The sequence below is a fragment of the Stylophora pistillata genome, chromosome 10 (assembly GCF_964205215.1).
Source record: "Stylophora pistillata chromosome 10, jaStyPist1.2, whole genome shotgun sequence".
Classification (NCBI taxonomy): domain Eukaryota; kingdom Metazoa; phylum Cnidaria; class Anthozoa; order Scleractinia; family Pocilloporidae; genus Stylophora; species Stylophora pistillata.
The window spans coordinates 29913846-29941126 of record NC_142528.1 but is presented as its reverse complement, the minus strand read 5'-3'; the positions used below and the strand labels follow the sequence as shown (position 1 = coordinate 29941126).

Sequence of the window (27281 nt, the reverse complement as noted above, 5' to 3'; positions counted from 1 at the left end):
CGATAATTCATAGGTAGTGAAATATTTACAGATATTCGTTCGATATTCGCTTCCCACGTCTATATGACAGGTACCGCCGTGTATTGACTTACTCTGCTTAGACACCATATGAGGCAAAATTCAACATGTGTTAAACCGAGCTGGGAAGCATTCCCTCCCACAGAAACTTAAGGAAAAATAAAGGGGTTTAGCTGTCAGAAGCTTCGTTAGTAGCCGGTAGCGCTCAAACAGAGAGCTTACTGGCGAGAGTAGCGAAAAAAATGATTGTGTGTGTGTGTGTTGTAGGACGGGAGAGCTATCTTTTAGCTTATCGTTCGAAGGCTTGACGTTTGAGGTAAGCGTAAGATTAGGCAATAAGTGTTTTCAGAGGAAACTCTGATTTGGTTATAATTGTACTGAAAGGGAAAGAATGTAATGTGTTTGTCAGGGCGTCATTTCTATAATTTCAGACAGAAATATTTAGCTCAACCAAGCAGCTCGACAAATCAATGGCTTTTTGCCCGCGTACAAGTGATTGTTTACCAGCTCAATGAAAACCATAAAGGAACAGTTTTGGAATGAAGCAGGGTTTTGTCAGAATTACAAGAATAGCATTTTTGCGTTAAAACGAAATTACATTTTGATGGGCATTTGAGCTAAAGAGAAATCTCGCACATGAAGAAAGAAAATATCGTATCGTTTTTAAAATACAAAAATGGAGCAGGTGTTTGCTTGTGGAAATTATTTTGATAAGTTAGAAGGGCGGCTTACTTCCAAATCCCAACAAAATCCTTATTTTTTCTTCGGCCTTCGTTTTCGGTTTTTAAAATACTATGAATCGTCCAAAACTAACATTTATCAATATTTTCTTTTGGTTTCCCAGAGCACACGCTAAACGCGTGGCAAACGAAGTAGGCTTACTGAAAAGTTCTCCCTACAGGACAGATTGGAAATTTCAATTTCAGAAATGCTGCCCGATTTAAAATGTGGCAAGGCCTGTTGAAGACTAGCTTTAACAACTTAATGTTATCGTAAAAGCATGTTTTTTTCTGCGGAAAAACACCAGAAAATGTATGTCCTTATTGTCATAGCAAGTAATTTCTGTAAAAGTTACGAACAAGATGCCTGTAATCATTGTTAAACAGCATTAATTGTTTGGCTGAGATTTTATTTACACCAATTCATGTAAATTCCCCGCCTATTTCCCCACGAGTGTTGTCAGAGAAAATCGGTTTTCCTTTGCGGTTAAAAAAAAAACAATCGGCGAAGATCAAAACGATCGGATTTGGATTAACACGACTTTTTGACGAGATTATTTTCTTGCAACGGGTATTTAAAGAAAAGAAGGAACAGAAACAGAGAAAGAGACCCCAATCTTTATTTCAGCGGGTGAGGTGGTAGAAAGGTCTTTGTTCTAAAATTGAAACTATAAAACTGAAGCCAAAATCACTCGGTTCGTGATTATTTAATGGTTAGGGCCAGAACGTTCCGTAATTTCTCAGTGGCTACATTATAAGTCTGTTTGGAATATCGTGAAGCAAACTATACCTGTCTCACAAAAGTTATAATAAATTCATATAAATCAGCCAAAAGGTAGGGTACTACTAAGAACGCTTTCGATATTGCTGATAAGAATCCTTGCAGTTTACGAGCGCTTGTCCTGAAAACAATGAGCTTCTTAGTAAGCCTTCTTCACCAACTAATTTTCTGTAGCTCGTTTGCTTGAACATTTTATCGCGAAATGCGAAATTCTATGCTTCGAAACCCTAAGGGGTCATAGATTTTTTTCTTTGTGTCACGCCCTTGATAAATTTTCAACATCTTTCTTTGAGGGAGCAGATCTTGTGCAAATTTTTATCCTATAAGTGCAGACTATGTGATAAAAGCCTATTAGAAGGGTGACTGGAAATAAAAGGATTGGCAGCCCTGTCGTTCTTCCTGTAGTATGACTACAAAGATCCTCCATTTTATACAAATTGCTTTGGAAAATATTACGATCTGCGGGAACTGTCCTTGCCATTCATTCTTTTCTTTCTATCATCAATGAGTTTTTTAGCAGCATCTATAGAAAGAACGTAAATTATCTGTAAGGGTTGGCTTTTATCCTTATAGTACTTCCTCAGAATGAGTGGATAACGAAACTCCGTTAACAGCAATTATTTTAAGTATTTCAGTTTTAGCAGACTCATCACTAATGTCCTTTAGAGTTAAATTTTATGTAAATCGAAGATAATTGCAATACGAGCGACAAACTGGGAATGTTTGCCCATTCTTACTTAGGATGTGCTTTCTAAATTAGCAACACTTGTGCAAAAGTAATACATCTGTAAGATCCCTGATTCAAAACTTAGTCTCGGAGACTCGGGTAAATGAAACATCCTCTTAAATAATGGTAATAGTAAAGTAGTAATGCTATATTCCTTGAAAATGTACAGCTAAAATACCTCGAGCGAAACACAATGACTTCATGGTTTTCTAGTTACAGTTTTAAATGTATATCTGCCGCACATCGTTTTCTTTGCTCGGCGCTTGACATGCAAGATATATTGGCTCGAAGAGTTGGCGTTCTGTTTGCTTAATACAAATATCCATATCTTATTTTAATCAGAACCTCCTCGTAGGGATTGGAAATCATTTCATCACTATTTATGCTTGGTGGGTTTTCTCGATGATAAATAAAAGTAAATATCCTTTCCTTCTCGATAGCAATACATCTTTACTCCTTACTTCCCGATTAGAATCTTACGTAACGAACAACGGCCAAACAACCGACGAAGGAGCCTTCCTCGACGCATCAAATCTTACTGATAACTTTCTTTTCGCAAGTTGATTAAAAGCAAATGGTCTTCTGGAATTTAAGTTCACCAAGTCCACGCCCAATGACACTGAATCCACTGTTTGCTAACTTCAATTTCTTTCCGTGCCATTTCAACCAGGTGTTAAAAGTTCCTTATGGCTTTACGTGATTTACTTCAACCCAAAAGTATTCTGATGCAATTCTTATTCTTGAAAAAAACATTTTTGTCTCGGTTATTTTCAGTATTTTAAAAAAAGAATCTTAATTTTTGTGTCAGTCCCTTCAGAGTTAGTGTGGGTGCTGTAGGAATATTAGCCATCAATCTGTTTCACCATCGAAGATGGTTACTTTCGAAAGCTGTTACAATGAATTGCAGCGGATATGAAAAAGAAATGCTAAAAATTCACACGGTCAAACAGTTTTACCGAAATTTCATCTGCTCTTAAAATTAAATCTCTGGTGAGGAAAGAAAAACTGAAAATAAATGTTTAATAGACAGCAAAACTTTCTCAGAAGGAAGGATCTACAAATATTTGAAAATTTTTCAGATAGCCTTGGAAAGAAATTGTAAAGAAAATTTCACGTTTAAAAATGATGTCTAATACTGCAATTTGTAAATAATATTTGAAATGTTGAACGTACGTACATTTAAGAAGTGTGGATAAAACTATGTTGATTTACCAGACAGTCCAAGTCATGCATAACTTATACTATCCTACCAGTAAAACTGAACAGTTTGAATAAGCACTGATCGAACCTCGGTAAGTCCCTTTTTGAAGAAAAGACCACGTCCAAAATCAGAAATAATAAGTTAAGTTGGAGCGAAAACTCTCAAAATATGTTGTCAAAAGTAATTGTGTAGTTTTGGCTTGTGTCAAGGACATGTTTTAGGGCCTTGTTCTTGTGTTTATATCTCTCGGGGCGTGACGTCCGTCGACCTCTTCTGTCTAGTACTCTATGGGAATCTACAACAGGTCAAACAACACGTATTCATACAAGCACAAAAAGCAAGAGACGATATTTCGTCTTATATTTCGCGGTTGCATTAAAGTTGAGATTACCAGAGCCCAAGGCAATTATCATAAGCGTGTGTATTGTAAGTACTCGAATGCGACTGTTCAACCATGACTATTCAGGTTGTCTCACCGGTCCTTAATCTTCAAATTCTCTCATGGTTTTTTTTTTCTTTTAATTCCTCATCCGCCGTATTGGATTAGATGTTTCGATCCCTAAAACGTGGCCCTTCTGACAATGAACATTCTTTTTATGATCGGCGGAATTGGGTTAGGTTGGTTAGATCGTGTGAGTTAGATGTTTCGATCCTAAAACGTGGCCTTTCTGACAATGAACATTCTTGTTATGATCGAATTTCCTTCGAGGTAAATAAATCTCTACGACTCCAAACCTCAAATTCTAAATTTTAGGAGGTCAACAGCAAACATCTTCATAACTCTAGACGGAATCTTAATGTAAGCCGGAGCCACTCGGGTTACAGCAGTTGCAAATGTCTTACGGCTGTACTTTCAGTTTTTAAACATAGTTCATTGGCAATCCTACTATGTTCAAACAGGTTGCTTCTTGTTATTTCCGTTGTGATTTCAATGTATCGCGTTCTTTTAATCTACCTTTTTTTCTTGTGAGCTTCTCAAATTTCCCGACGCATATATTTAGGTTCAATCAGTTACGACATCTTGATATGTTTGGTTGAAATAACCCTGGGTGTTGTCTATTTCATGGCAAATTCAGTTTGATGAATTTGATATATTGCTGGACGGCATTGCCTGACCTAGAGGGTGATTACAAAAGTATAGTTGAGAGGGATCAGAGATTTATATTTTAAAAACATTGCTTTTGATACTGTTTTGGTATTTGTATATCTATACTGGATTTTATGAACCTAATTTTACATGACATCAAAATATAGATACATAGAAAGTTCCTTTCAAAGGAGTGTCTCCCCAAAAATTTACAAAGTCATATGAAGTAGAGTTGTTTTGACCAATGGAAGTAAGAAGGGAAACTCATGGACAACTGTTCTACAGCTGTTCTTGTGTTTGTAGGTACTCTCGGTACGTAATGGTACGTACGAGAAAGTACATAGGACGTGAAATTCTGCCATTTATTCAAAATAGGTTTTATTTTGATACATTCGCTATCGTTTGCACCCCCAATGTTCTCCAATGTTTGCTTAGTTTACCTTGGCTCTTCAAATTTTTTCCAAATGATGCAAGTAAATTCTTTTAAAAATGATTAAATAGGAGACATTCCTAGCTGAGCAAGTGGAAACAATTTTCGATACAATCAACACTGGAAACGCGGATTAACATTCAAATGTCCTTCACTGATTTTTTATTAAATCTCTACTTAACGAATTTTCCTGTTTCACCTCTCAACAAGTGTTTTTGAGGAATATTTTGGTTGACAACCTTTTGAACAGCAAAAATATTACTTGCACCATTGTGTGCCCACAACTTCAAATGGAAATGGTATTCATTGCTTTCCCGAAAACCCCTTAGTGACAGAAAAACACAATTATTAAGCATTCCTTGTCGAGGAATCCCTTATTTTAATTTCAGTTTTACTTTCAAGCTAAGAATTTTTTATAGTTTTAGGACTAGGGCAAAAATGAAAACGCTTCTAGATTCCGTGATCAGAGCACAAAAGATTTACAGTAAGCTGCGAGAACTGGTTTAGAATCCACGGGGAGTCACTTTTTTTTAAAGAAACATCTACTCACTTACAAGCTGTGCCCTGTTACAAAGTGGTCATATATTCCTACCTGTTTACCGACGAATAAAAATGAAACATAGCATTTAAACTGAATAAAATATTGCTTTCTGAAAGTCTCATATACAGATACATTTTGTGTGAAAAACATATTTATTCCTGTCATTCATATTTAAATTTAGGAAAAGAAATAGCGTCCAAGGTTTTATTTTGATGAAACGCTTCTTAAATATTTGTTCCTTCTTGCTGTTGGAGAAAAATCACATAACTAGCTTAGTTTCGTTTTCTTGTCTGAAGGAACTTACCCTCGAGGGCCGTTCCATTACAAGTGCTTTTGGACGGAACCTTTAATTAAGATTTATGTGTTTCTTGACAGCTAAATCGCCCTGCAGCTATTTAGAATGTAGGACAAACGTTTCTAAAATTACCGAACAATTTGCAGTTCGTAAATAGAACAAGAACGCTTTAAAATCGGGGCAATTTTATATTAGTCGATGTTTGCTGTATCTCAAACATAAATCATCCTTCGACACATTGGATAATCAAAATATAAGACTGAGCCGAATACACTGAATGTATTGAACTGCATGAAGCGAAGCAATGTTTCCCTCTGTGGCGGCAGATATTGACTGAAATATAACCAGTTTGATTTTCTTTTCAATCTAAAAATTGTACAAAACAACTTGTGTGTGATAAGCTTTACTAAATATTACTCATATACCAGAGCATCTGCCAGCAATTGGTGGGTTCATTGCCTACAACTGGCTTCGTGTTAAACCAAGGATTCCTTTACAACAAGGGGAAAACATGTCACACCGTTTCCGGCAATCTTTCATTGACATTATTCGACCTTTTTCAACTTTCAGTCGCTGGTAATGATATCCAAACCACTATTCTCGAACCTGCCCTGAATGTATGTCTTTAATTTGTCTCGGTGGAGTTTTGGGTGTTTGCAACTCCACCATGTTTTGACTGTCATCATCACAGTTTGCTTGTCCAAAGTCTAGTTTATTTTTACTGTTTTTGCATGAGAGGCAGCCATGTAAAGAAACGTTCAGTTATTATAAGAATGATGTTGGAACATTTCTCTATTTCATAGCTTACCAGAGGATTCTGAAAGTTTTTTCAGGAAAAAAAACACGCGTTTAGATTGTTTGAATATTTGATCGACCTGCTTTCGAACTTTAGAAGCATATCATTGTATAAGGCGTCATTTCATTTGGTTTTGGTTTATTTGGAAAGAAAACATAGATCGGTTTTATTAGGTAGTAAGATTTATCAATGCTAAAACTAATAAGAGCACAACATCGCCTCGCAGTTGCTTGAGTGATCAACAACACTCTTATCATAAATCATGCAAAAAATTGCGGATTCTTTGCTAATAACCTCTTGTTTACTTGGTGATCCAAAAAGCCTATAATTATCCACTTCACATGATCATAAAAATTTTTTTCGGAATTTGGTTCTCGTTTTGATTTAAACTTGATTGATTGAGGTACCTTCAAGCAGAGTTCGCTCGAGCTTTGTGCGAAATCTCTTCTCAAAGAAGAAATGGCCACGTGTGGCATATGTTCCAAAACCTTTTATAACTTGCCTCGAAGCCTATTTTCGTCAGAAAAGTGTCTAAAGACCTTCCGTTGTATTCTCACAACAGCCACATTTATGGCCTTATTACAAGTTAGCGTTAAACAGGCGTGCACAAACAGCATTTACTGGATAAGTCTTTAGCTAACTTTGTTGTATGCTCACCGGTTGAACTGACTCAACTCTACTTTAAGGTGACAGTGATTGTAACACTAGGGGAGTTCTTCCGTTTTGCCATAAACCAGTTCTACTTGGGAGAAAGAGAATTCTAGAGATCGTGCAATTTACTTCCATATTGAAACCAGATGATAGTCTAAGGTACAAGCTTAGATCAATACGAAACTATACCAGCAGTGGAATACAGGTTTATTTAATAAATAATTGTATTGTCAAAGCATTTACGTGGAAACGTCCTTTTTGTGAAAGCAGGACAGTAAGGAAAAAACTTTTTATGAGAAAAATTTCCTGAATTCTATCTTTGTATTCCTATTTGTAACTCATCAAGGACTTTTTAAAGGTTTTTTCAGGGTCGATCCATCTGACTTCACTGATTTCAAATAGCCGATGAACTCAAGCATGTCAATTGTCGGTCTTTTGCTGAACCAACGAAACTTTACCTTTAATTTCCAGTGGTTCTCATTAAAATGATCCCATCTCCTGTTACTAACACCATCTTTCATTTGTTTGTCATTTCCTGAATCGTACACAAGACCAAGGCGCGTGATGTACACATTAAACTCAGTAGCAGACGTGAACCATGGGGTTTTTCCTCCCAACGAAAGCAATCTAACTCCTGATCTTCTCAACTTTTACTAATACAATCTCTCTTCTGCAGAGTCTATTTGGGATCCCTAAAGTTTGCACCAGTTGGAAACTAACAAGCACAGGACTTTCTCTTATGAAACACGCTTCCCAGCGTGACGTGGTGGGAGGCTAGCAGCGCTGAACCACATCACGACATATTTAGACAGCCCTGCATGAATCACTTGAGTTTTGACTGCAACTAAGCCCTTAAAGAAAAGAAGGAAGGCTTTACCTACTTCCTCTATTTTATTGAAATATCTGCACGAGCAGGATATCTTAACCAGTTGAGGTTTTCCGCCTTGGTTAACGACTCTCGTAAACCAGTCGAATGATTCAGTGACGTGAGAGCATCAAGCGGTATGACCGCCTCACGATAAGATACTGGACTATTTTAAGCGCTCTTTCAAAAGCCTATTGTGTCTTTGAGTTTTGTCTTCGTTGAAAAAGCAAGTGTAAAACCGATTGATTTCCTTTGTAGAAAGATATTGCCTCAGTAATTTTACAGTGTTTGCGGTCTTTGTCCGGAGCCGCGCTTGGACGAGCTACAAAAAACATGTCGAAATTATTAGTTGCCTTTGAAAGAGCCTTTGGGCAGAAATCATGAAGATTAAAAACACTATAATAAAGAAAATCCTTTGTAGATGCCGGCTTTTCAACTGATACAAACATCTCAGTAAGAAGCTGTGAGATGGTTCCACACAGGTAATTGGCTAAAAGAAACGGAGTTGTTTTGTTAGTTTTATTTTGATGTCCTTGAGAACTAAACAAATAGCCTAATCATGGTCATTTCAATCTCAATTTTCGACAGGATGGGTGTACTTGGCATCTTAAGAGTAACAAAGATTAATTAATTATATATGCCGATCGACACAGGACGAAAGATATTGCCCCGCGTGGTTCGAGAAAAACCGTCATAGTTTTTGCCTCTTTGAACGCTGAGGTGCTGTGTTTGATAGCTAGAGTGGAAAATGGTTCTTCGTACAAAAAATTTGGGTCGAATCAAAACTTATTCTACTCAAGTGCATTCATTTTTTTCAACACTTAACGACGCTTTTCTTTACCTAATCAACGTACTTCCAAGAATTTAATTACAAAGTTCAATACAACAAACACCAGTTTCATACTTGCAAGTGAATAATTTGTTCTCTGAATTCTGAGACATAAAGGTTGTTGCGTAGGAACAGTTTTTTTTCTTTTTCACACTTTTTATGGAGAGCACAGTGAAAGGGCTGCTGAAATTCTTCAACAGCTTTTTGAGGCCTGAAAACGTACAGACTTCAGATGTGAATATCATGATCTAGTTCAGGTAGACAATCAATTTTGTGTAGAAAATAGGACAATAACCTGCCTCACAGAACGAAAGCTTTATTTTGTTTTCTCAGTTTTAAAACATGGCATTCCAAATTGAAGAAGAAAGTCCTACTTTTACAGCAATAGACACTGTATCAACGAACTATGAGTTTCGAAATGAGAAAATCAATTTGACACTGATATCAGATTCCTCCCTTTCAACTTTCTTTCCTTTTAATATACTAGACGATGTCAAATTCTAAATATGCTATTTACAGTGCTGTTTTTGAATAGGGAATATTTTCACATAAATAAGAAAATACTGTAAGCTAAAACTCCGTCTTACTGTTGGTAATTTTGATTGATAGATTCAAATCCCTCCGGTAGTCGTTGCCTGCGAAGTTTTGTTATAGTTTCCATTTGCTTGAAATCTCGCCCAACATAGACTGTCTGTATTTTTTCCAATTGTCAACCCTCTGGCCCACAACTACTTTTCCTTAATACAAAGTGAGTTTTTGAGGCAGAAGTTTTCTTTTACGCGGCTTCTTGAGTTCGCCTTTGTATGACACTTACCGAATGTTGCACGACTGGCATCCTCCATAAACACCACAGTTTTTTCAACTGCGATAATGAAAATGAAATATTCCAAGTTTAGAGTAATTTTTTTTTTTTTTTTTACCATTGCTCCAGTGTTAGACTAGATTGGATCTGGTCTTCCAATAGCAAATATCCTGTCGCGAATTTTTTTCTGAGCGACTGAACGACACATCTTTCTGTGGATCGATTTGACGGAGACGTCACCCGCTTACAGTTGATTGAAACGGTTATTTAAATAGTTCTATCTTGTCTCCATGCTAAAAGAGCGAGTCTTTATTTCCTCGGTAGGATGTCAGTAGGACGCCAAAGGAGCTTGTGCGGCAGCAATGTTTGCGCCATTGTCCATATGATAGTGTTCGTGATTCTGTGTCGATGGTAAGCGATTAAACCATTCCGACATCGGCGGGTAAGTTGAAGTGGTGTGGAAAGCTGGTGAATTTGTCCTGCCGGAAGACACACTTTCATCTTGAGGACTTGACGAACCGAGAGATTCCGAGGGCTTCGCGTGGAGTTTCATGTGCTTTCGAAGGGAACTTGGGTGGGTATAACTCTTGTTGCATCCTTCTATTTTGCAGATGTAAGGTTTATCAGACGTGTGAACGTGTGAGTGCTTCTTTCTATCACTCGAATTTGCGAAACGTCGATCGCAGCCGGGATATTCGCACATAAACGGTTTCTCACCGGTGTGCGTTCGCTTGTGAATCTTTAGGTTTTCTGATCTAGCAAAGAGCTTTCCACAGCCAGGGAATGGACACGAAAAAGGCTTTTCTCCCGTGTGCACACGAATGTGGTTGATAAGCTTATATTTGGCTTTAAAAGGTAGTCCATTACGAGGGCAATCTTTCCAGAAGCACACATGAGAACTGCTTTCCGGTCCACCAACATGATCTTCGGAAAGATGCGCTACTACGTCGTGCATTCGAAAGAATTGTCTCCCACAAGGCTTTCCTTTACTGCCCGGTTCGATCCATTCACAAACCACCACATGACTCAAAGGCTGGCGCAGGTAACTTCCAGGCATGGTTAGCCCTGCGTGCTGCATGAATTCGTAGCGCGGTGCAGCGAACGGGCTCGTAAATTGTGAATGATGAGGCTCATATTTGTCGTCTCGGGTGTAATACTCTATGCTTTTAGTGAACCTGTAAGGCCCGGGTAGAGGTCCGCCAGTTTGTTGATAGTGAGAGCCGGGCGGGTCATGAGCGTGAGCAACAGAATAAAACCCGTGAGGTGAACCATTGGTGCCATCTCGATGTGGTTCTTGCAGGCTGTTGAAGTGGCTTGGGTGAAGCTGGTGTATAACCGAGCCAGGGAACATGTTGTGTTGTCGCTGGTTGCTGCCTGCTCTAGCGACAGTTGTGTCAGATGCTAGATTTATACTGCTGTTAGGTGGACGAACAGCTGCGACGCTAGAACTGGTGAAGCTATCGGGTCCGGCGAATAAGAACTCATGAGCCGACGGACGAGCGGAGGAGCGCACGCCTTGAGCTGGCGTGAAAGGATAGTGAGAGCCATTTGGAACGTTGAAAGAGTCTTGCACAGTACTCATTCTTTTGTCTGGACGGCTTTGACGGGTCACTTTCTCCACAATATAATCGCGTGAGAAACCGGACAGAAAACTTAAATGAATCAATCGGGTTGGCTCTTTGTTTAATTCACAGTTTTGTCATCCTCCCATGGAACTAAATAAGCATCTGTGTCGTGCTGGGCAAGTCGAACTCTTCGACTGAGAAAAGCACGAACATTCCGCAATACCTCTCACACAGGGAAGCGCGGTTAACTTGTACAAAATGCGCGGGATTTGAAAGCTGCTGTCGTAGTGTTATCCTTTGAAGCCGACTCACCGTTCATCCAAGCATCTGTACTTGGTTGTGTTCGGAGCTCAGCATGAGTTCTCGGTCTATTGTAACTGAACTACACCGGTCTTTGATTGGCATTAGCAAGTTGTTGATATTTCGTTATCCAATCATCGCGTTAACGCCCCCAGGGTGTTTGGGTTGATAAATATTTTACGATGTGTTCGTCCTATCGAATCCAATCAATTGTTAGTGTTTCAATAGCAATCGTCTCATTCGAACAATCTCATTTGCAATCTAGAGAAACAATATGGAAAAAATTCTCGCATCAAACTCGAACAGTCAAACCAAAAAAAAAAAAACGGTCACTGTACACACTGAAAATTTTGTTTGCCACCTTCTTGAGTCGAATAGGATTAATTTGCATTGTCAATATTTGTCCTGAGGTGCCGACAAGTAATTTTCAAATATTTACAATTCGTATAAGGACGGTTTGATTAAGGGGAGGGAAGCACATGCCACCTCGAACTAAAGAATTTTAATTGCCTATTTTGACGGTTAAACGAACCAAATTCCCCCCTACAGAGCATTCATCGATCTGAGGCCTCATTGGACGTTATGGCAACCCAAGCCATTATTAATAAAATAAATGGTAGTGTTATAGGCTTCTCTTTTCATGTCATGAACAAGTGAAGAAGAATATCAACTTTTGTCAGATCTATTTATTTGTTCTGTCATTAGGTCACGGGCGATAACGCACGCAAGGGGCCGCAAGAGGCTATCAAGAGTCGTGCGAATCATCGTTGGTTTCATTTTAGCAAATGATTGTAATGTAAACGCTGTTCTTGAGGGAACAGTACCCCAGAACCCATCGACTTTTTGGTAGAGATTATAATTGAAAAGCCCCTCCTTCAACGCGATGTTATCGCCTGGAAGCGCGAAAGATCTTCCATCTCGGTGGTTTAACCACACACTTGAGCTAAATTGATAAAAAGCACTAGGTTAAATTTGTTTGTGAATATTCCGCGATTTGTGACATTTATAGTCACGAACTAAAGTTAGTGCTATTCTTCACACGACCTTCTTCTTCACTTTGTTGACAGTTTGAAGACAAACAAATTGAACAAGACCGATAGTTTCCTCGATGCGGCTTGGTTACGTGGAAGCGATACTATTGTCTTAGGTTTCTTTGTGGACGCCGACCCCAGCGGCAACACCTAAGCACTCATGACAACCGGTTGTCGCATCAAACATAACTATTTGTTCTCCTAACACGAGTTAAGTCGTGCCAGTGACAGACTCTGGAGTATTGAAGGGATACGGTATCATCGAAGAATCTATCTCCCTTGCGCTCTACCACCCAATGAAATCTGTAAGCAGTTTTTAGGATATTAGCCAGCCGAAAGAAACTAGAACATTCGTTGCTGCTAAAAATCAAACATCTTGTTACCACCTGGTTTCCTGCTAAATTCGTCAATAGCTGACATAATCAATGATTGTTGAAAATTTCCCCCAACGCCAGCAATATTTCGTGGGCTCAACCCATTCAGACTTGCCTCCGATGTACACAATAATATGTATTAAGCTATTAACCATTTCTGTGGTTCAAAACAACTCTCAACTCTAATCTTGAGAGAGCTATTTTTCGTGAAAATTGATATGTAAAACTTAGGGCAGTTTACGACATTTTACGACACAAAGCTAAATGAGTGTTTTTTGCGGCACTAGTCTGTCACTTAAAATGCTCTGACTGACAAAACAATGGGTTCAACCGTTGGAAAAAGATGATGACGATTTGAAGGCCAAGCGTACCTCGACCCCCTGCAAGTAACATTTGTTCAAGTTATGAAAACTACCTATTTTGATGATAGGAGGGAGGGAAAGTGCAAGAAGTACATCCACATTAGCAGCATTAGTGTCACGACGCCTCTCGACATTTTACCACTTAAGTAAATCCCGTAAGTTCACTGTCGAAGTGTCCAAAACAATTAGACCCCTACGCCTCTTGGTCGATTGTGAAGCAATCTTCACCAGACAATTACAATAAGTGCTTTTGGGTGTATTACAAAGCTGGACTGTATGTAACAGTTAATTCACTTCATATATCTAGAAATTTTTAGCTTTTTTCTTTTTTTTGACAGTGAAAGTCTCTGATGCTGCTTTCGCCTGAAGAAGTTTTCGTGACAAGCTACAGAAAACATTGAGCTCGCTGCGAATCGCAAGTTAAGGTAAACTTCAACAATAACTTATCAATCTTTCATTCGGTGCCAGCGCTAATTTCCATGCACGATAAATATACGTATCAAGTGAATCTTCGTGAGAGTAAACTGCTGTCAAATTAATACGTATTCATCCACTTTCCCCCAAATCAATATTTGATCAAAAATGATCCCGACATGGGGTCTTTCGGGAGAACGCTTCAAGCTGTGAGCGCTCACATTCAATAAGTCGGAATGCAAATTTAGAACATATTTTGATTATGCCTTACAAAAGAAACGTGGCCCACGCGAAGTTTCCTGTTAATATAAACAGAACAAGGTCAAGGATGGAATCTTTTATGATTTTGTTTTCTAAGCAAAGATGTGTGTCGTGAAAGTTTTAATGATTTTTTTATCGGCCTTGCAAAAGTTATCTCGTTCTAGAAGAATACTCTCGGAAGAAAGAATGATATCTCTGTGAATCTTGCAGCTTTCTGCCGTCCCTTGTTTTTGTTGGCGTTACCAAAATAGCCGGAATTTTCTTTTTCCTTGCATTTTCATTGGCTCTATCAATTTTGCTTTGATTTACGTTAAAACACAAAGTGTGAAAATCTAGTCATTTCTTTTTTATGTGGAGCTCATTTGCAATTCTTAAGAAGGAAATGGAAAGCCAGATAGATAAATTTTAGTTTCTACACTGCTCAAAAAAAAGGAGGGCTTAGATTTATGAAAACTCTGCCGCGCTCATATTTAGTGAGAATAAGGAAAAATTACTTTTGTATTTTATTTTCTGCCACTGCTGTTTACAGCAAACATGTCAAACTATATTTTGATTTTGAAGCAATTGTTGGAGACGTTGTTTACATGAAGAAACTTACATCGGAGAGGTTGTTGTACAATAAGAGAAAAACCACATCCATGAAACTTGGAGTTTTTACGACAAGAATAGAGAAAGTTAAAGAAGTTAATTCTCTCCGCAGTTACCTTGATAGCGGTGGACTTCATCTTCAACTTATTGGCAATTGCAGTAAATCTCGCGTGATTCACTTATCGGTTCTTTTTCTCTTTTCTTAACCTTGTCTCTTCTGCAATTATGCTCATTCTTTCCGAACATGGAGATAAACTTAGTGACAAGGAGGACATTACGATATCGCTTGCGGCATAAAAAGAATACTAGTTGTTTCAGAAACCAATTTTCCTTTACGCGATATAATCGTTTTCAGGGAATACATTCAGTCTGACTTCTTATCAAGGTAACCCTCTCTACTTCAAACGGTCTAATTAAAAGCAACGTGAAATCGTTATATCCTTCATTAAATCCATTAACCGCCATCTGACAAAGCCTTTGGGTGCTCGACATTGGCGAAACTTTTATCCTTTTAAATGTCCTTGTGAAAGTCAGATGAATAGCGTGTTTGACAATACAAAACTCTAATTTGTTGACACTACACACTGGCAGGGGGCAAGAGAGGGGGCGCAGTAATACAGGATTGATTTCTTATCTAGGTTGATCCCAATTATTACTTATTGCTTGGAAGGGCGGGAGGAATACAGCTTATTTACACAGCGTATATCTCTATTTGCTGAGGCTATCGTAGCTCCTTTTGCGCCTGTTTGAAATTAATTATCCTTAAATGAACCTTCCAAATGTACTTGGAGATTTCTATCCAAGGTTTCTCTGCAGTGGATTAGCAAACAGAATTATGTGGGTGGGAATTAAATAGGAACCCCTTTGTGCCAATACAAAGTTTAACTTACGCAAGTTTCAAGGTTAAGTGAAATTTTTCTCTCAATTATCTCTGATCAGACATTTTGAGTTGAGTCAAGAAAAGACAGCTACTGGCAAATGGATCCCTGAGGGACTTCTCTTTTGGCTAAAAGTCAGCGCAAAATGAACCCCGTTTATTTAACGTCTGCATAAATCTATGTAAGTGTGGCTATTTTAAATAAAACGAACTATTTACAATTCATGTATTGACTCTGTGTTTACTTAAGAGATTGAAAACTAAATATTTCATTACCTACTTGTCTAAATATATATTCTTTGACGGTTTCTCTTAAAACTGATATATCTGGTAGAAAACTGGCAAATATTTGTGGATTGGAACTTAAGAATAGTCGTTTGACATTTTTCTCGAACGCTTCTACGACTTATGCCAAAAGAAAAGAAGTTAGCGTTGTCTGAATATTGGTCGAGCCACCTGCAGTGATGGCCAAAACAAGTTTACTGTCTACAGTTATCGAATAAAACCATTTCCTATTCAGTAGTTTAAGTTTGTTAATTAACTGTCAGTTGCGTTGAAAAGACCGATCAGGGGCTATTTCGCAATAAGGACCCCTTTGGAACAGGAAAATAGCCAGAAATGACATGTTTCGGTAATCTGTGCCTTGTCCAAACACCGTTAACAATCTGCTGAATTTATCATACAGGAAGGAAGAGAGAATTCTTCTTTATCGGCGCTGCCGCTTGTGGTGACTAATGTTGATTTAGGTGCTCAGTAGACCAATTTGCAAGATTCCAATTAAAAAGGCTTTGTTGTACAACCTTGTCTACAGCGAGTAATGGCTCAAATTTAATTGGGTATCACTTTCGCCTACAGTGCTTTTTTTTTTTTTTTCAGCTTTAAACAATGCGCCACGCGATGAAGGTAATGCCGAGTAAATCCGCCGAATAAAATTGGTTTATAGAGAAATAAACTAGTCACCGTGGCTGACTGTTTACAGTGATTTGAGAGTAATCAGCGACGATTAGATTTTATATATCATAATAAGGTAAAAATCTACATGATATAAGCTATGTCTTCTATTTCCGAAACCCATTAATAGCCAGCTCCCATACCCGCTATTGAGAAGCTCATATACCAGGTGGTCCGGCAGGAAGTGATAGGGAGGCGATGTCAGCACGCCTTCAGCCGTGCTGACATTAGACTTTCTCAAAGTCGTTCGCTTGGTTTTCTGTTCTGGTGTGGAAGGACTCGCACGACTCGGCTCGCGCTTCGCGCTCGCGCTACGCGCTCAAAGGCGCTTGTGAGCAAGTCTATGCTGACATCTTTTCCCTTACTAGTTCAATGGAGGTACCTATTTCAGTTACACGTATGATCTTACTCTTTGACTTGGTTTTTAGAAGTAAGAATTTCTCTCAGCTCTTACAGCTTATAATTTCTGTTGTAAATAAGTTTCGCTTTAATTCTTTCGAATCATTCCTAATTCGTCGTAATTCATATCTATATTTCTCCTTGACATCCTTGTTTAGTTTTAAACGTATTCTGAGATAAGTAAGCATGTGACGAACCCATTTTGTAGTGGTACACTAAGAGGTCGCCAAGACAGCTTCGAGATGCAAAAAGGCCCAATTTTTTTTCTCATTCCCTAAATTAACGTCCCTCCAACTGACGTTCAGTGAATAAAACGTGAATAAATAACTTTCACTGCGGGAGGGTAAACTTCAAATCAGTTCCTTAGAGTTTCTTATTTAATATGAATAGCTTTGTAACCTTGAACCGTTGAAACGTTAAGGTAAGTTTTCGAGTGATTGACGGTACATCCCATATGATTTTGATGAAAAATATGTGGTTTAGTTTAAAACGTATAAACTTACGACGTACTGACATCCCTACAAATCTGAACAAAATTAGTCAGGACGAATTCTTTAGAATGGAAATTGCAAGAGATGTTACGGTGACAATTTTGTCTTTCCTTGTGGCATTTTATTACTATCGGGGGGAGGGGAGGTGATTAACGGTGGAGACTGACTGATCGACAGAGCGGCGTTAATGTTATGCAACAAGATGATTTCGTCACCTTTAAGCTGTTTGGATGAATTGTTTTGTTTTTTTTTTTTACGAAACGTTTCTTTTTTTCTTATTTCAAGATCATTTTTAAAGCAGTTTGATGTCTCAACTGAACCCGGTTCAAAGTGAAATAGGAGAATTTTGGGATTGGCAGTTCATGAATTCACCAGAACGAAACGACTAAAGATATCGATGATGTTATCATTACTTAATCGAAGCAAACTCCTTTAGGCAAACGTTCCCACAAAGTAAACAATTTTGAAGCTAAATGACAACGGCTAAACCGTTTCTAAGATCTTTGATGTGTATCTCCCAATCTAAACATTTTAATGACAAAAGCTGAGCGTTTTTCAACCCTTCAAGGGAATTCACAGATAAGTTTGGTTTGTGCTGATTTTAAACCATCTGGAATGAGAAAACTTTGCCCTTGGGCGATTAAATTTAATTTCCTGTTTGGCGAGGTGTATCGTATAATCTCAGCCACAACAATAGATCCAATCTGTCAAAAATCTGTCTTTTGTTTTCGGATACAAGATTATATGACGGAGTAAGGTCAACTGAGGGAATCGAATAAGCTCATGCACGTTTTGGATGATTACGTTGTGAAAACAATATGTGAATTGGACGAGGATAAATAATCAATTATCTTGATCATACTTGACTTTGATAAAGCAGCCTTTTCAAAGGAAATTTATTTTTCTTTGCCTTATTATGCTTTCTAGAAGTAGTTTTTTTGTGGTAGGAACCAACCGACTCTTTAAAGGTTTCAAAAACACTTTCTGTTTTAGTTTAAGTTTTGTCTTTAAAGCTGCAAAAAGTTTAAAAAATCGTGTTTTATCGGTTGTCGGCAAACCGTAAAAGTAACGGTTGAGTCACTCCTAAATGATCGATTTGAGTTAACAATGATTATTTTGCGGTCTTAACAAAGAATCTTTTGGCAACGCTCGAAACTGAAGGGGTTAATTCTTACCCTAGCAGTGTCTATGGGGGAGGCGAAAATCTTTCGTATGGCGGATTAAGCGCTGCGGTTAGAAATTTTAACCTTTCGTGCTTGGACAGCCCACCGCAAAGGAATCATCGTTGGTGGGTCGAATAAATTTGTAAACCGCGAAATTTAAACAATATCGGAGAGGAAGCAGATAGCGCCATTTGTCATCAATTGCCATGATGTCGGTAGGGTTACAAGGAAATTAAGGTTTTGTGTTTTGCCCACCAGCCTCAGGCAAAATTTCTCACAAACAGGTGTCGGTAACTGTATAATCAAACGAAATGACAGTTTACAGAGTATGAAGATAAAATATCTTGTTATGTCCTTCAATCACTTCACTCCAAAATGTCCAAATACATTTTTAAAAATAAAAATGGTACCATTTTTTTTTCATGGGAAAAATAAGCGATTTTGCTGGTCTATTGTAACAAACATTCAAGCCATGTTTTGACTATAGTTTTTGCGGGTGAACAACTTAAGAGAGAGAGAGATAGACAATATTCTTCTTTTGTGCGGTTTTTTAAAAGCGCAAATTTTGTCACTTTTAATGAACGACTTCAGTTCTTTCTTCTCTTGGAAATAACCTTAAGGGATCAAATCTAGGGAAACCACGCTGAGACTCTACAAGAAACGATTAGTTTTGGAATCAGCAACTAAGTTTTTGGTAATAGTTGGAAATTTGACAATGACTTTTTAGTGGGTTAACCGAAGTTATTTTTCAATCAGGTTAAAACTAATTAATTTTAAAGTGATGCAATATATTTAACAGAACAACTCCGCAGCAAAATTTGTTTCCTCGACTGAAATCAAATTGAAGTAGACCTGCGAGCTTTCGAAAGAAGCATTCAAAAGCACAAGAAGATATATGATAAGAGTTGCGAAAGTACGAATTTCGAGAATGCATAACCAGTTCTGATAACATGTTTTGAAGTTTCCCTGCTGTTTAAAGAACGTAAGCAAGCCTGTGCTGCAGTAAACACCATTGAAACATTGATGGATGTCTTTGAACAAACGTTTGATAGCTAGTGACGTGTCATTTCACTAAATTATTGACCTTGGCAACCAGTTGTTCAGTTTCCGCGGGTCATTTCTACCCCCGCGCGCAAAAATTAGTAGGACACGCTCCGGTTATCAATCAGCAGAGTACTCTCATAGTTGGAGTTATATGCCTATCACAAGCAGGTTGATAATCGCCTTGAGAACACTGTGCAGATGTGAATTATGTCCCTAACTCTAACCTTATTGCTCTTCTACATGGTTCTTTTTTTATTACAAAAAAAATCACGAGCGGTTATGTCTATCAAATATTATGACTTGAAACAGCAAGGTTGCAATCATTTATAGTGAATAAGTGATAGACATTTCTTTTGATCCAAGAAACTTTTAAATCTCCCTCATTTCTCCATAGAGAAGCAAGTAACGATTTTAAAAAGCGGATATGTATACCTATATGGTAACCTCTGTCAGAAAAGTAATGAAGTGAATAATACAGGTAAAGTCTGCATAAGGTACTAACCTGTATACTTACCACACTAACTTAGCCTTTGTAATATGTAGTAAACAAGTGTATCCTGACTCCTCGTGAATAAACTGTCAGTCTGTAGCAGGGTTACTCCCACATTTTTTCCTTGTGTCACCAAGGGAGGGGAAGGTACTGTCGGTATAAAGTTTCTTGCCACAGAAATGATCAAAATTTTACCATCTTTCCAATTCTATGAATTCGTCGTTGTAGACGTTGCTGCGTCTCATATGAAAATAGCAATGACTTAGCTCATCGTCGAGTTTTTTTGTAACTCAGCGGTACAGTTTAGTTCCGAAGAATTTACAGACTTATCAGCCAGAGTTTCGGTGATTGCCAAAATCTTTTAAACAGTTTTCCAGGAAACGAAAACAGCTGAAAGAAAGAATTTCTCATCAGTTCCTGGCTGTTACAGAGTTAACGTGTTTTCTTAGCATGGAAGGATCTCTAAAACGTATGCAGAGACATCAGGTATCAGCTGCTTTATAAGGGTCGAAACGAAAATCGATGATTGATGATTGGTTTGGCATGTGCTCTAGTGGAAGGGGGCCTTGACCAAAATTTGAAAATAAAAAAAAAATGACAATGAAAATTTTTTTTAACCAATTGGTTTCGAACGCATTATCCTAGTTTCTTGATGATTAAATCTTATGAAATTTTGTACTTTTCTGAGCGAGCCTGGTAAAAATGATGTTATTCTCGGAGGGCTTCCATAGATAAACGTACGCAAAGGTTATTTGAATTTCTAATTGCTGTACATTATTATTCGCATTTTAGTCTCACCACAGCGCGTGGTGCCTTGAGTGGAAGACAAATTGCAGTTGATGTGTAAAACCATGCCTCCTCTGATATTTGTTGGAATTGGACCAGATTCGATGTGTAAATGACCGTGAAAGATGGCAACAAAATTAGAAAACATGTGCTCGTCTCGAAACTTTGGAAAATGTGCAGAATCAAGAATTATGAAAGAGCAAACCGCTGAAGTTCGCCACTATGCCGTCTTTAATTCCAGGTAATAATAAATCAGAGCTTTCATCTTCGGTATTTTTGGCGTAATTCCCGAAAGAAAGGCCTCTTATAATGTTTAAGACTCGGCTAAAGGGTCCTACAGCTTAGCATGATGTATCGTGTGGCGTACTTCTAAATTGGTCATGGACGAGGGGACCAGAATTTGTCTGTGGACATTGTTTAAAATGGTTATGTTCAATCTTCTCTAAAGTAAATAGTTAAGACCAGTTAAAATAAGTCGTGTTTATTGTCTGATCGGTCGAGTGAACAAAAAAGACGGTTGATACACTGGTGGCACTGGTGAAAGCGAAGTGAAAGTGTCAACAAAAGAACTCTTGATAGACCCTTGTTAAAAATAAATCAGATAGACCCTTGTTAAAAATGGTAGCTGAGAAAGAAAATCATAAAGCATTTAACTTTGCAGACAATTTGTGGAAACAAAAACATGCGAATCTCAATTCGTACATTTTAAATGCCTCCGATTTACGATTTGACACACTGAAAAACAATTTGACCTCAGTGTCGTGAAATAAGTTTTGAGAACTCGAATGTAGACGTGGGCAAGAGTACCATATAACCCCATACATTAATTATGCATTCAGACTAGTAGACTTTGTTTTCAAAGTTTTGTCGTGAAAGACAAAGAAGTAGAATGCATAATTAATGTTGGGGTTATATGGTACTCTTTCCGAGACGTGAGTTCAACTATCCAAAACTGAATTTTGAAAAGGTTATGGCCAACCAGTTAAGACTAAATTTCGATTTGTGTTGAAATTTTGGCACGAATAAACTTGAGAAAATATTCACAACTCAGAAATTATCTGCCGTCAACCTTCCAGGTACGGGCCCTGTCCAAAAAGCTGAACTTAATTGATCGCAAGAAAAACTGCAGCAGGGAAAAGCCAAATGAAATTCGACTTTTGAACTTAGTTTTCCGACTTGAAGTGAAGCTTTTCAGATTTATAGAAGGCTACAGCACCCTGAATTTGATATAATTCTGTCGGTAAGTCTAAAACTACGGATTGAAATAATTTGAGGGGAAACATCCAAACACAGCCCTTGTCTAACAGGATTTGACCTCATCAAACTTCCAAGAAACATTGTAAATTTTTCTCTTAAAGATTTGAATCAATATTTATTTTTAATACGAGGCATACGAAATTGAAATTCTCATCACATACTATATATACAATGATCTTTTTTTTATGACAGCTGCTCTCTCGATACTGACCTTCTAAGTTTACATTTAGGAGTCCGGCAATTTCTTGGACTTCCCTCAAAAGTTCTTTCGCACGCATAATGCTAATTAAATTGGGATAGAAGCAGTTCTGTTATATTTGAGGTGGCTACGTCATCGATTTGTCGATCTTTTTATCTAGGCCTCGCTGTCTGCCTTTCTATGAGATATCACCATGTGCTTCTATTATAATGGCTGTACTAATACACCTTAAAATAGAAACGAATCGGGCTCTGGGTGAAGGAGAGAAGAATCACCGGAATGTAAAGAAATGTTTCAAATGTCACTGAGCAGAGAAATTCTCATAAAACCGGCACGGGTCATTCAAGAGTGGGCGAAGAATTAAAAAAAAAAAACTTATTGAGAACGCACTTGTTGCAGCAAAAATTAAACTTTTAAGAATATTAGGATATCAAACACCATGGGAAAAAACACGAACGAGAAGAAAAGCATTGACAAAATAAGCATTTGGCTTATCTCAGCTTTCTTTACGGTATTCTTTTACTATTTCATACTTAACAATCGGCCCAGGAGCTAATACAATATTAACTGTCTTCATTTCTTTACAAACAAGTGGAACAAATCGATAAGAGGAGAGGAAGCTTTATCGTGAGTCTTTAGTGAAAGATATTGACTGGACTTATCGAGAACAACATTTTTTTTGGTGAGTTTCAGGTTTTACTTGCATATTTTAATAGTCTGACAAAAAGATTGTGGGGTAGTGTAAGAAAACCAAGGCTAAATGGAATCATCGCAAAGAAACTTCAAACTCTCTATAAAAAAGGTATAACGATTCTTAAACAGAGGCAGTAATTGATGATGGTAGTGGTGCCTTGACAGCTGGGCAGATAGAGCTGCCAAGCAAAAACATGCATGAAATTATTTTATAACATAACCAAAGTAAAGCGCGCGCTCTGATTGGTCAATTTAGCGTCCCCCATTTGCCCATGGGTGTACGCTGCTGACGTGAGCAAATGCAAAGGCTACTTTTTCGCGCGCGCTTGTTTTTTCTGGTCGCGTAAGATTTGTTAAATAAAAGGGAACTCTTTAGCTACAATGTATCAATGTTATGTTATAAAACAAATGGTAAACACCACAGCGTACACTATTGAGTTATGGATGCACTTGGGAGGTTTGCTAAGCACTCAAGAAGCTAGAGTCGCTCTCGGCTATCGCCTCGAGCGACTCTTACGCTTCTTTCGTGCTTAGCAACCTCCCGCGTGCATCCATAACTCAATAGTGTACGCTGTGGTGTTTACCATTTGTTAATTGCATGAGGGGTGAAACTGCAACTATGCAAAATCTGTGGCTTGGAAATAGACAACTCCACGTCTCGTAGATAAACACAATACACTTTATTTCGGCTTAGCTGACTTACGTTGAAACTAATGAAAATAACAAACAATTATATTTACACGACATAATGACGAACAACACCACGGAGAGAGGACTACAGAGTCCACTTACATTGTTAAGGCCATTGCAAAGACCAACTGAGATTATTGACGGGACTGCATTACGGACGGTTACTAAACGGCGCTTGACGCGAAAAACGAGAAAACAGGCATAGTACATCCATAAATTATGCAAGCAACTAAAAGGCAGCGACAAGGCGGCAACGAAATGACAAAGGAATGCGCTAATGAAACAATCAGTATAATGACAGAGTGAAAAAGACTTAAATAAATGAACTTCAAACACGCAGAAAGAATAAAAAAACGGCAGGAAAAAATGTCGCACCTAGAATTTCTTATATATTTTTACGTCTAATTTACCGACAAGAACCCTTCCCAAGCAGGAAATTACGTTGAAGGGAACAAAAGAGTTAAAAAGATTCCTTTTCTGTCGAAAACATATCATAGATAAGTCACCATCTATCCGGGGTCAAAATGTGTTTTACTGATAGAAAATATTTTCTCTTAAGAAAAAAATTTGCCAATTTTTGTGAAAACTATTGAGTAATATAAAATTTGATGGCGCTGATTTCCAGAGAAGGGCACGTGAACGAAACATAGTTATGTACATTAAAGTAAAACAGTTTGCTCAGATTGTTTTTGCTGAGCACATTGACCGAGTGAGCTCTACAACAACAACAACAACAATAACAAATAACTTTATTTCACCCCAGAGGTAGAAAAAAAAGTACATAATAACATTAAACCAAGAAAAAAAAAAAAAACTAAGACTAAAATGATAGGGGGGCTTGATAATACTAGTGATAAATAATATTTAGGGCTTCAAGCCGAGAAGTGAAAAAAAACGAGTCGAGGTCTCCCCAGTAATTGTCCCCTTAATTATAACCATCGTAATTTCCTCGCAGGTGTCTCTTGGATAAATTGCCTTATTTTCGCTAATGATTCTGAGGAGTTGTATTAAGACACCTGTAATCGGACAGTTTGATCAGCCAATCAGATTGAATATACTTAAATGAATCCACCAGTTGATTACAGTAACTATAGCAATGGCAAACCATTCCAAGTTGTGTTTTCCCAAAATATAGGAAGTTGTTTCTAGAGCTTCTCAGTGAGTATTTGTGGCGTTTGTAAAGTGAATGCTAAGTTAAAAAGATCGGAATTAAAAGTCCTTCTTTCAATGTATAAATTTAATTAACTTGTAAAATTGTAAGGGTTACAATCGATTGGTAACAGAACTTCCAATCGTCCAATTTAGTCAGTAATCATACGCGGTTAATAACTCATATGACCATTGCAATTTCCTCAAATGTGACTGATGCATTACCTGCTCTATTTTTCATTAATTATACCGTTTAGAGTTTTCAGTCGGACAGTTGAATCGGACGGTTGGTTGTAATCGGACACCTGTAATCGACAGTTGGAGCAGCAAATCAACTAAACCTTCCTAGCTAAATCCTCCAATCACAGAATTGATCACAATAACCATAGCAACAGCCACTTACCCTACAAAACTGGATAATTTCCTAGGCGGAGGAATTTTTTTACTGAAGACAATGTCTCTAACGGAGATATTCTTTCTCATAAATGTATTTCGCGCTTGTCCGATTTTGTAATCACTTCTATGACTACAGACCGAATTGGACTACACTCGGTTCTATTGCCATTATGAATTAGACAGACTCCACTCCAGCCCTATTACCGTTATTTAGCTGCCGGGCGTTTTTATGTAAATTAGCTGTGCAAATTTGGTCTTATTTTAAGCTTATGATAATACATGGTTAACGCTGCCCCGTTTAGTCGCGCGTTTATCTAAAGTTGATCTTAAGACGTGATGATGATCATCATTCAATTTTGTTCAAGTTGCGTATTGGATTTTTTTTCCAAGAAGCACTGTCTTATTCTTTATTGCAAAAGCTCTCAGTGAACGACTCAGCGTAGCATTCTTTTCAGTCAAGTTGTGTCAATTGTTGTTTGTTCGTGTACCAATTGAAAACTTTTTATTAAGATCACGGCGCGAATTTTTACGATGCAGTAGGAACAGAGACAAGTGTAAAGTTTCACTTGAAATTCCCTTGTGTTTGTGCCGCTCCACACTGCATAACTAGATGTGTTGCTGTGCCAACAACGGCAGAGGTGGCAGAAATCAAGTTTGTGTCTTGATTATGTTGCGTCTTGATTATCAACCCTAACTGCAGTATGTATATTCTCCATACTGTTCTCTATACATTTCCTAAGGTGATGACAAGGAGAATTTGTTTGACAATCGAGAGCTTCTTTACTTCGTGATAATTTCCTTTATTCTCTTGACCTTAATGTACGATTCAGGGGCAATAGTGCAAGAAAACTAAGATGCTGGCCAGTCTCGGGGATCAAAAGGTTAAATGGTCATGGATCTTAGTTTTTTCAAGGTTATGGTAGTTATGGTCGTATCCGATAATGTTCGAAGATACTTATAGCATATTTCTTAACCGGCGTTAAGAATAGAAGTAGCTGGGATATCCGTCATTTGCTGCACAAATACTCAAGTCTTTTTCTATAGCCAGCTATCGTGGTACAAAGACAATGTTAAAAAAAAAAGGTTGCCGCTGTTACTTTTGGTATTTGTTTATTAATTGTCTTTGTCAGGAGCCCATCACAGTGATGGACTCCTGACTTTGTTTATTTCAGGTCCCCTGATGTGATGACATTAAAAGAAATCTCAACTGAGGTCAGAGGATCCGCAGAAGCACACAAAGCAACAAACTTCTAGCCAAGGTGGACACTTTGTTATTGACTCTGGCAATTTTGGCGTTTTACGCATCAAATTTTGGAGTTTGGCTGGAGCGTTAGAAAATGGAAACATTCTGCTTTAATGTATCAAGCAGAATTATCTCAAGATCAGATATTTTTACTATATGCGGAGCATGGTAGGAATTTCTTGCACACCTTTTTTGGTCGCTCTGCCTTGAAAATCTTTATAAGTCAAAGTTCAGAATTATTTTGCTGAGGCTTAAAATTTTTAATTTTCCCACCAAAAATACAGGCGCTAAAACTACGCATGCGCTGGTTAGTTTGCTAATTGCTTCTCTGTAACATCTGTTCAAGAATGTTTTAATTTTCCCGCCAAAAGACTAAGAAAAGATGGGGCGCTTTAAATACGCATGCGCCGTTTTTTTTTTTTTTTTTATTAGGGATATTTCAAACAAGTAAGTTGTATATATCATATAAGTGAAAATAAAGCAGTTTTTCCATTGTGTTCTCTCGTGGCGTTTTTTTATTAAAATAATCAAGTTCTTGCATTTTATTACACTCTTTAATTGTTAACTCTCTCGACAAGTCTCTTTTCTTAAGTGAAGAAAAATACTTCGAATATATACTAAGACTTTTGGCGGGAAAATTTGAAGCGATTTGCACAGTTTTCACTGACAATTATTTAGGCTAAAAAGATCAAAGAGGTTGCCCGTCGAAAGCTTTTCTTAAGAAAAAACTTCTAACCTCGGTTTAAAATACAAATCCCGCCAGAAAAAGGTCACATCGTCTCACAAAAAAACCATCTTAAATTTTGTTTTGAATCA

At 37.8% G+C, this 27281-nt stretch overlaps 1 protein-coding gene, 2 long non-coding RNA genes and 1 other non-coding gene across 6 annotated transcripts in view; 2 read left to right on the top strand and 2 right to left on the bottom strand.

The window, feature by feature from the left end:
* LOC111325401 (uncharacterized) overlaps positions 1–8533 on the top strand; it is a 37391-nt gene extending 28858 nt beyond the window's left edge. The window contains exon 3 of the long non-coding RNA XR_015992772.1: positions 7923–8533. This is a non-coding gene — a long non-coding RNA (uncharacterized LOC111325401). The remainder of the gene's footprint in view (positions 1–7922) is intronic.
* On the bottom strand, positions 1336–20600 carry LOC111325399 (uncharacterized). Of its 3 annotated transcripts, none has more exons than XR_015992778.1 (3): positions 20077–20600; positions 3534–3741; positions 1336–2041 (listed from the first exon to the last, which is right to left on the bottom strand). It is a non-coding gene; the product is annotated as an uncharacterized LOC111325399 (transcript). The 3 variants fall into 3 exon arrangements; XR_015992777.1 differs by lacking the exon at positions 20077–20600 and adding an exon at positions 4402–4786; XR_015992776.1 differs by lacking the exons at positions 3534–3741; positions 20077–20600 and adding an exon at positions 2424–3414.
* Positions 9241–11324, bottom strand: LOC148722632 (uncharacterized). The gene has a single exon (XM_088736918.1). It carries the CDS (start codon positions 11322–11324, stop codon positions 10071–10073), a length of 1254 nt encoding a protein of 417 aa, XP_088593044.1. The 3' UTR covers positions 9241–10070.
* On the top strand, positions 17263–26962 carry LOC148722631 (uncharacterized). Its single transcript, XR_015992773.1, has 4 exons — positions 17263–17285; positions 20845–21079; positions 22887–22976; positions 26353–26962. It is a non-coding gene; the product is annotated as an uncharacterized LOC148722631 (long non-coding RNA).
* The last annotated feature ends 319 nt before the right edge of the window (positions 26963–27281 follow it).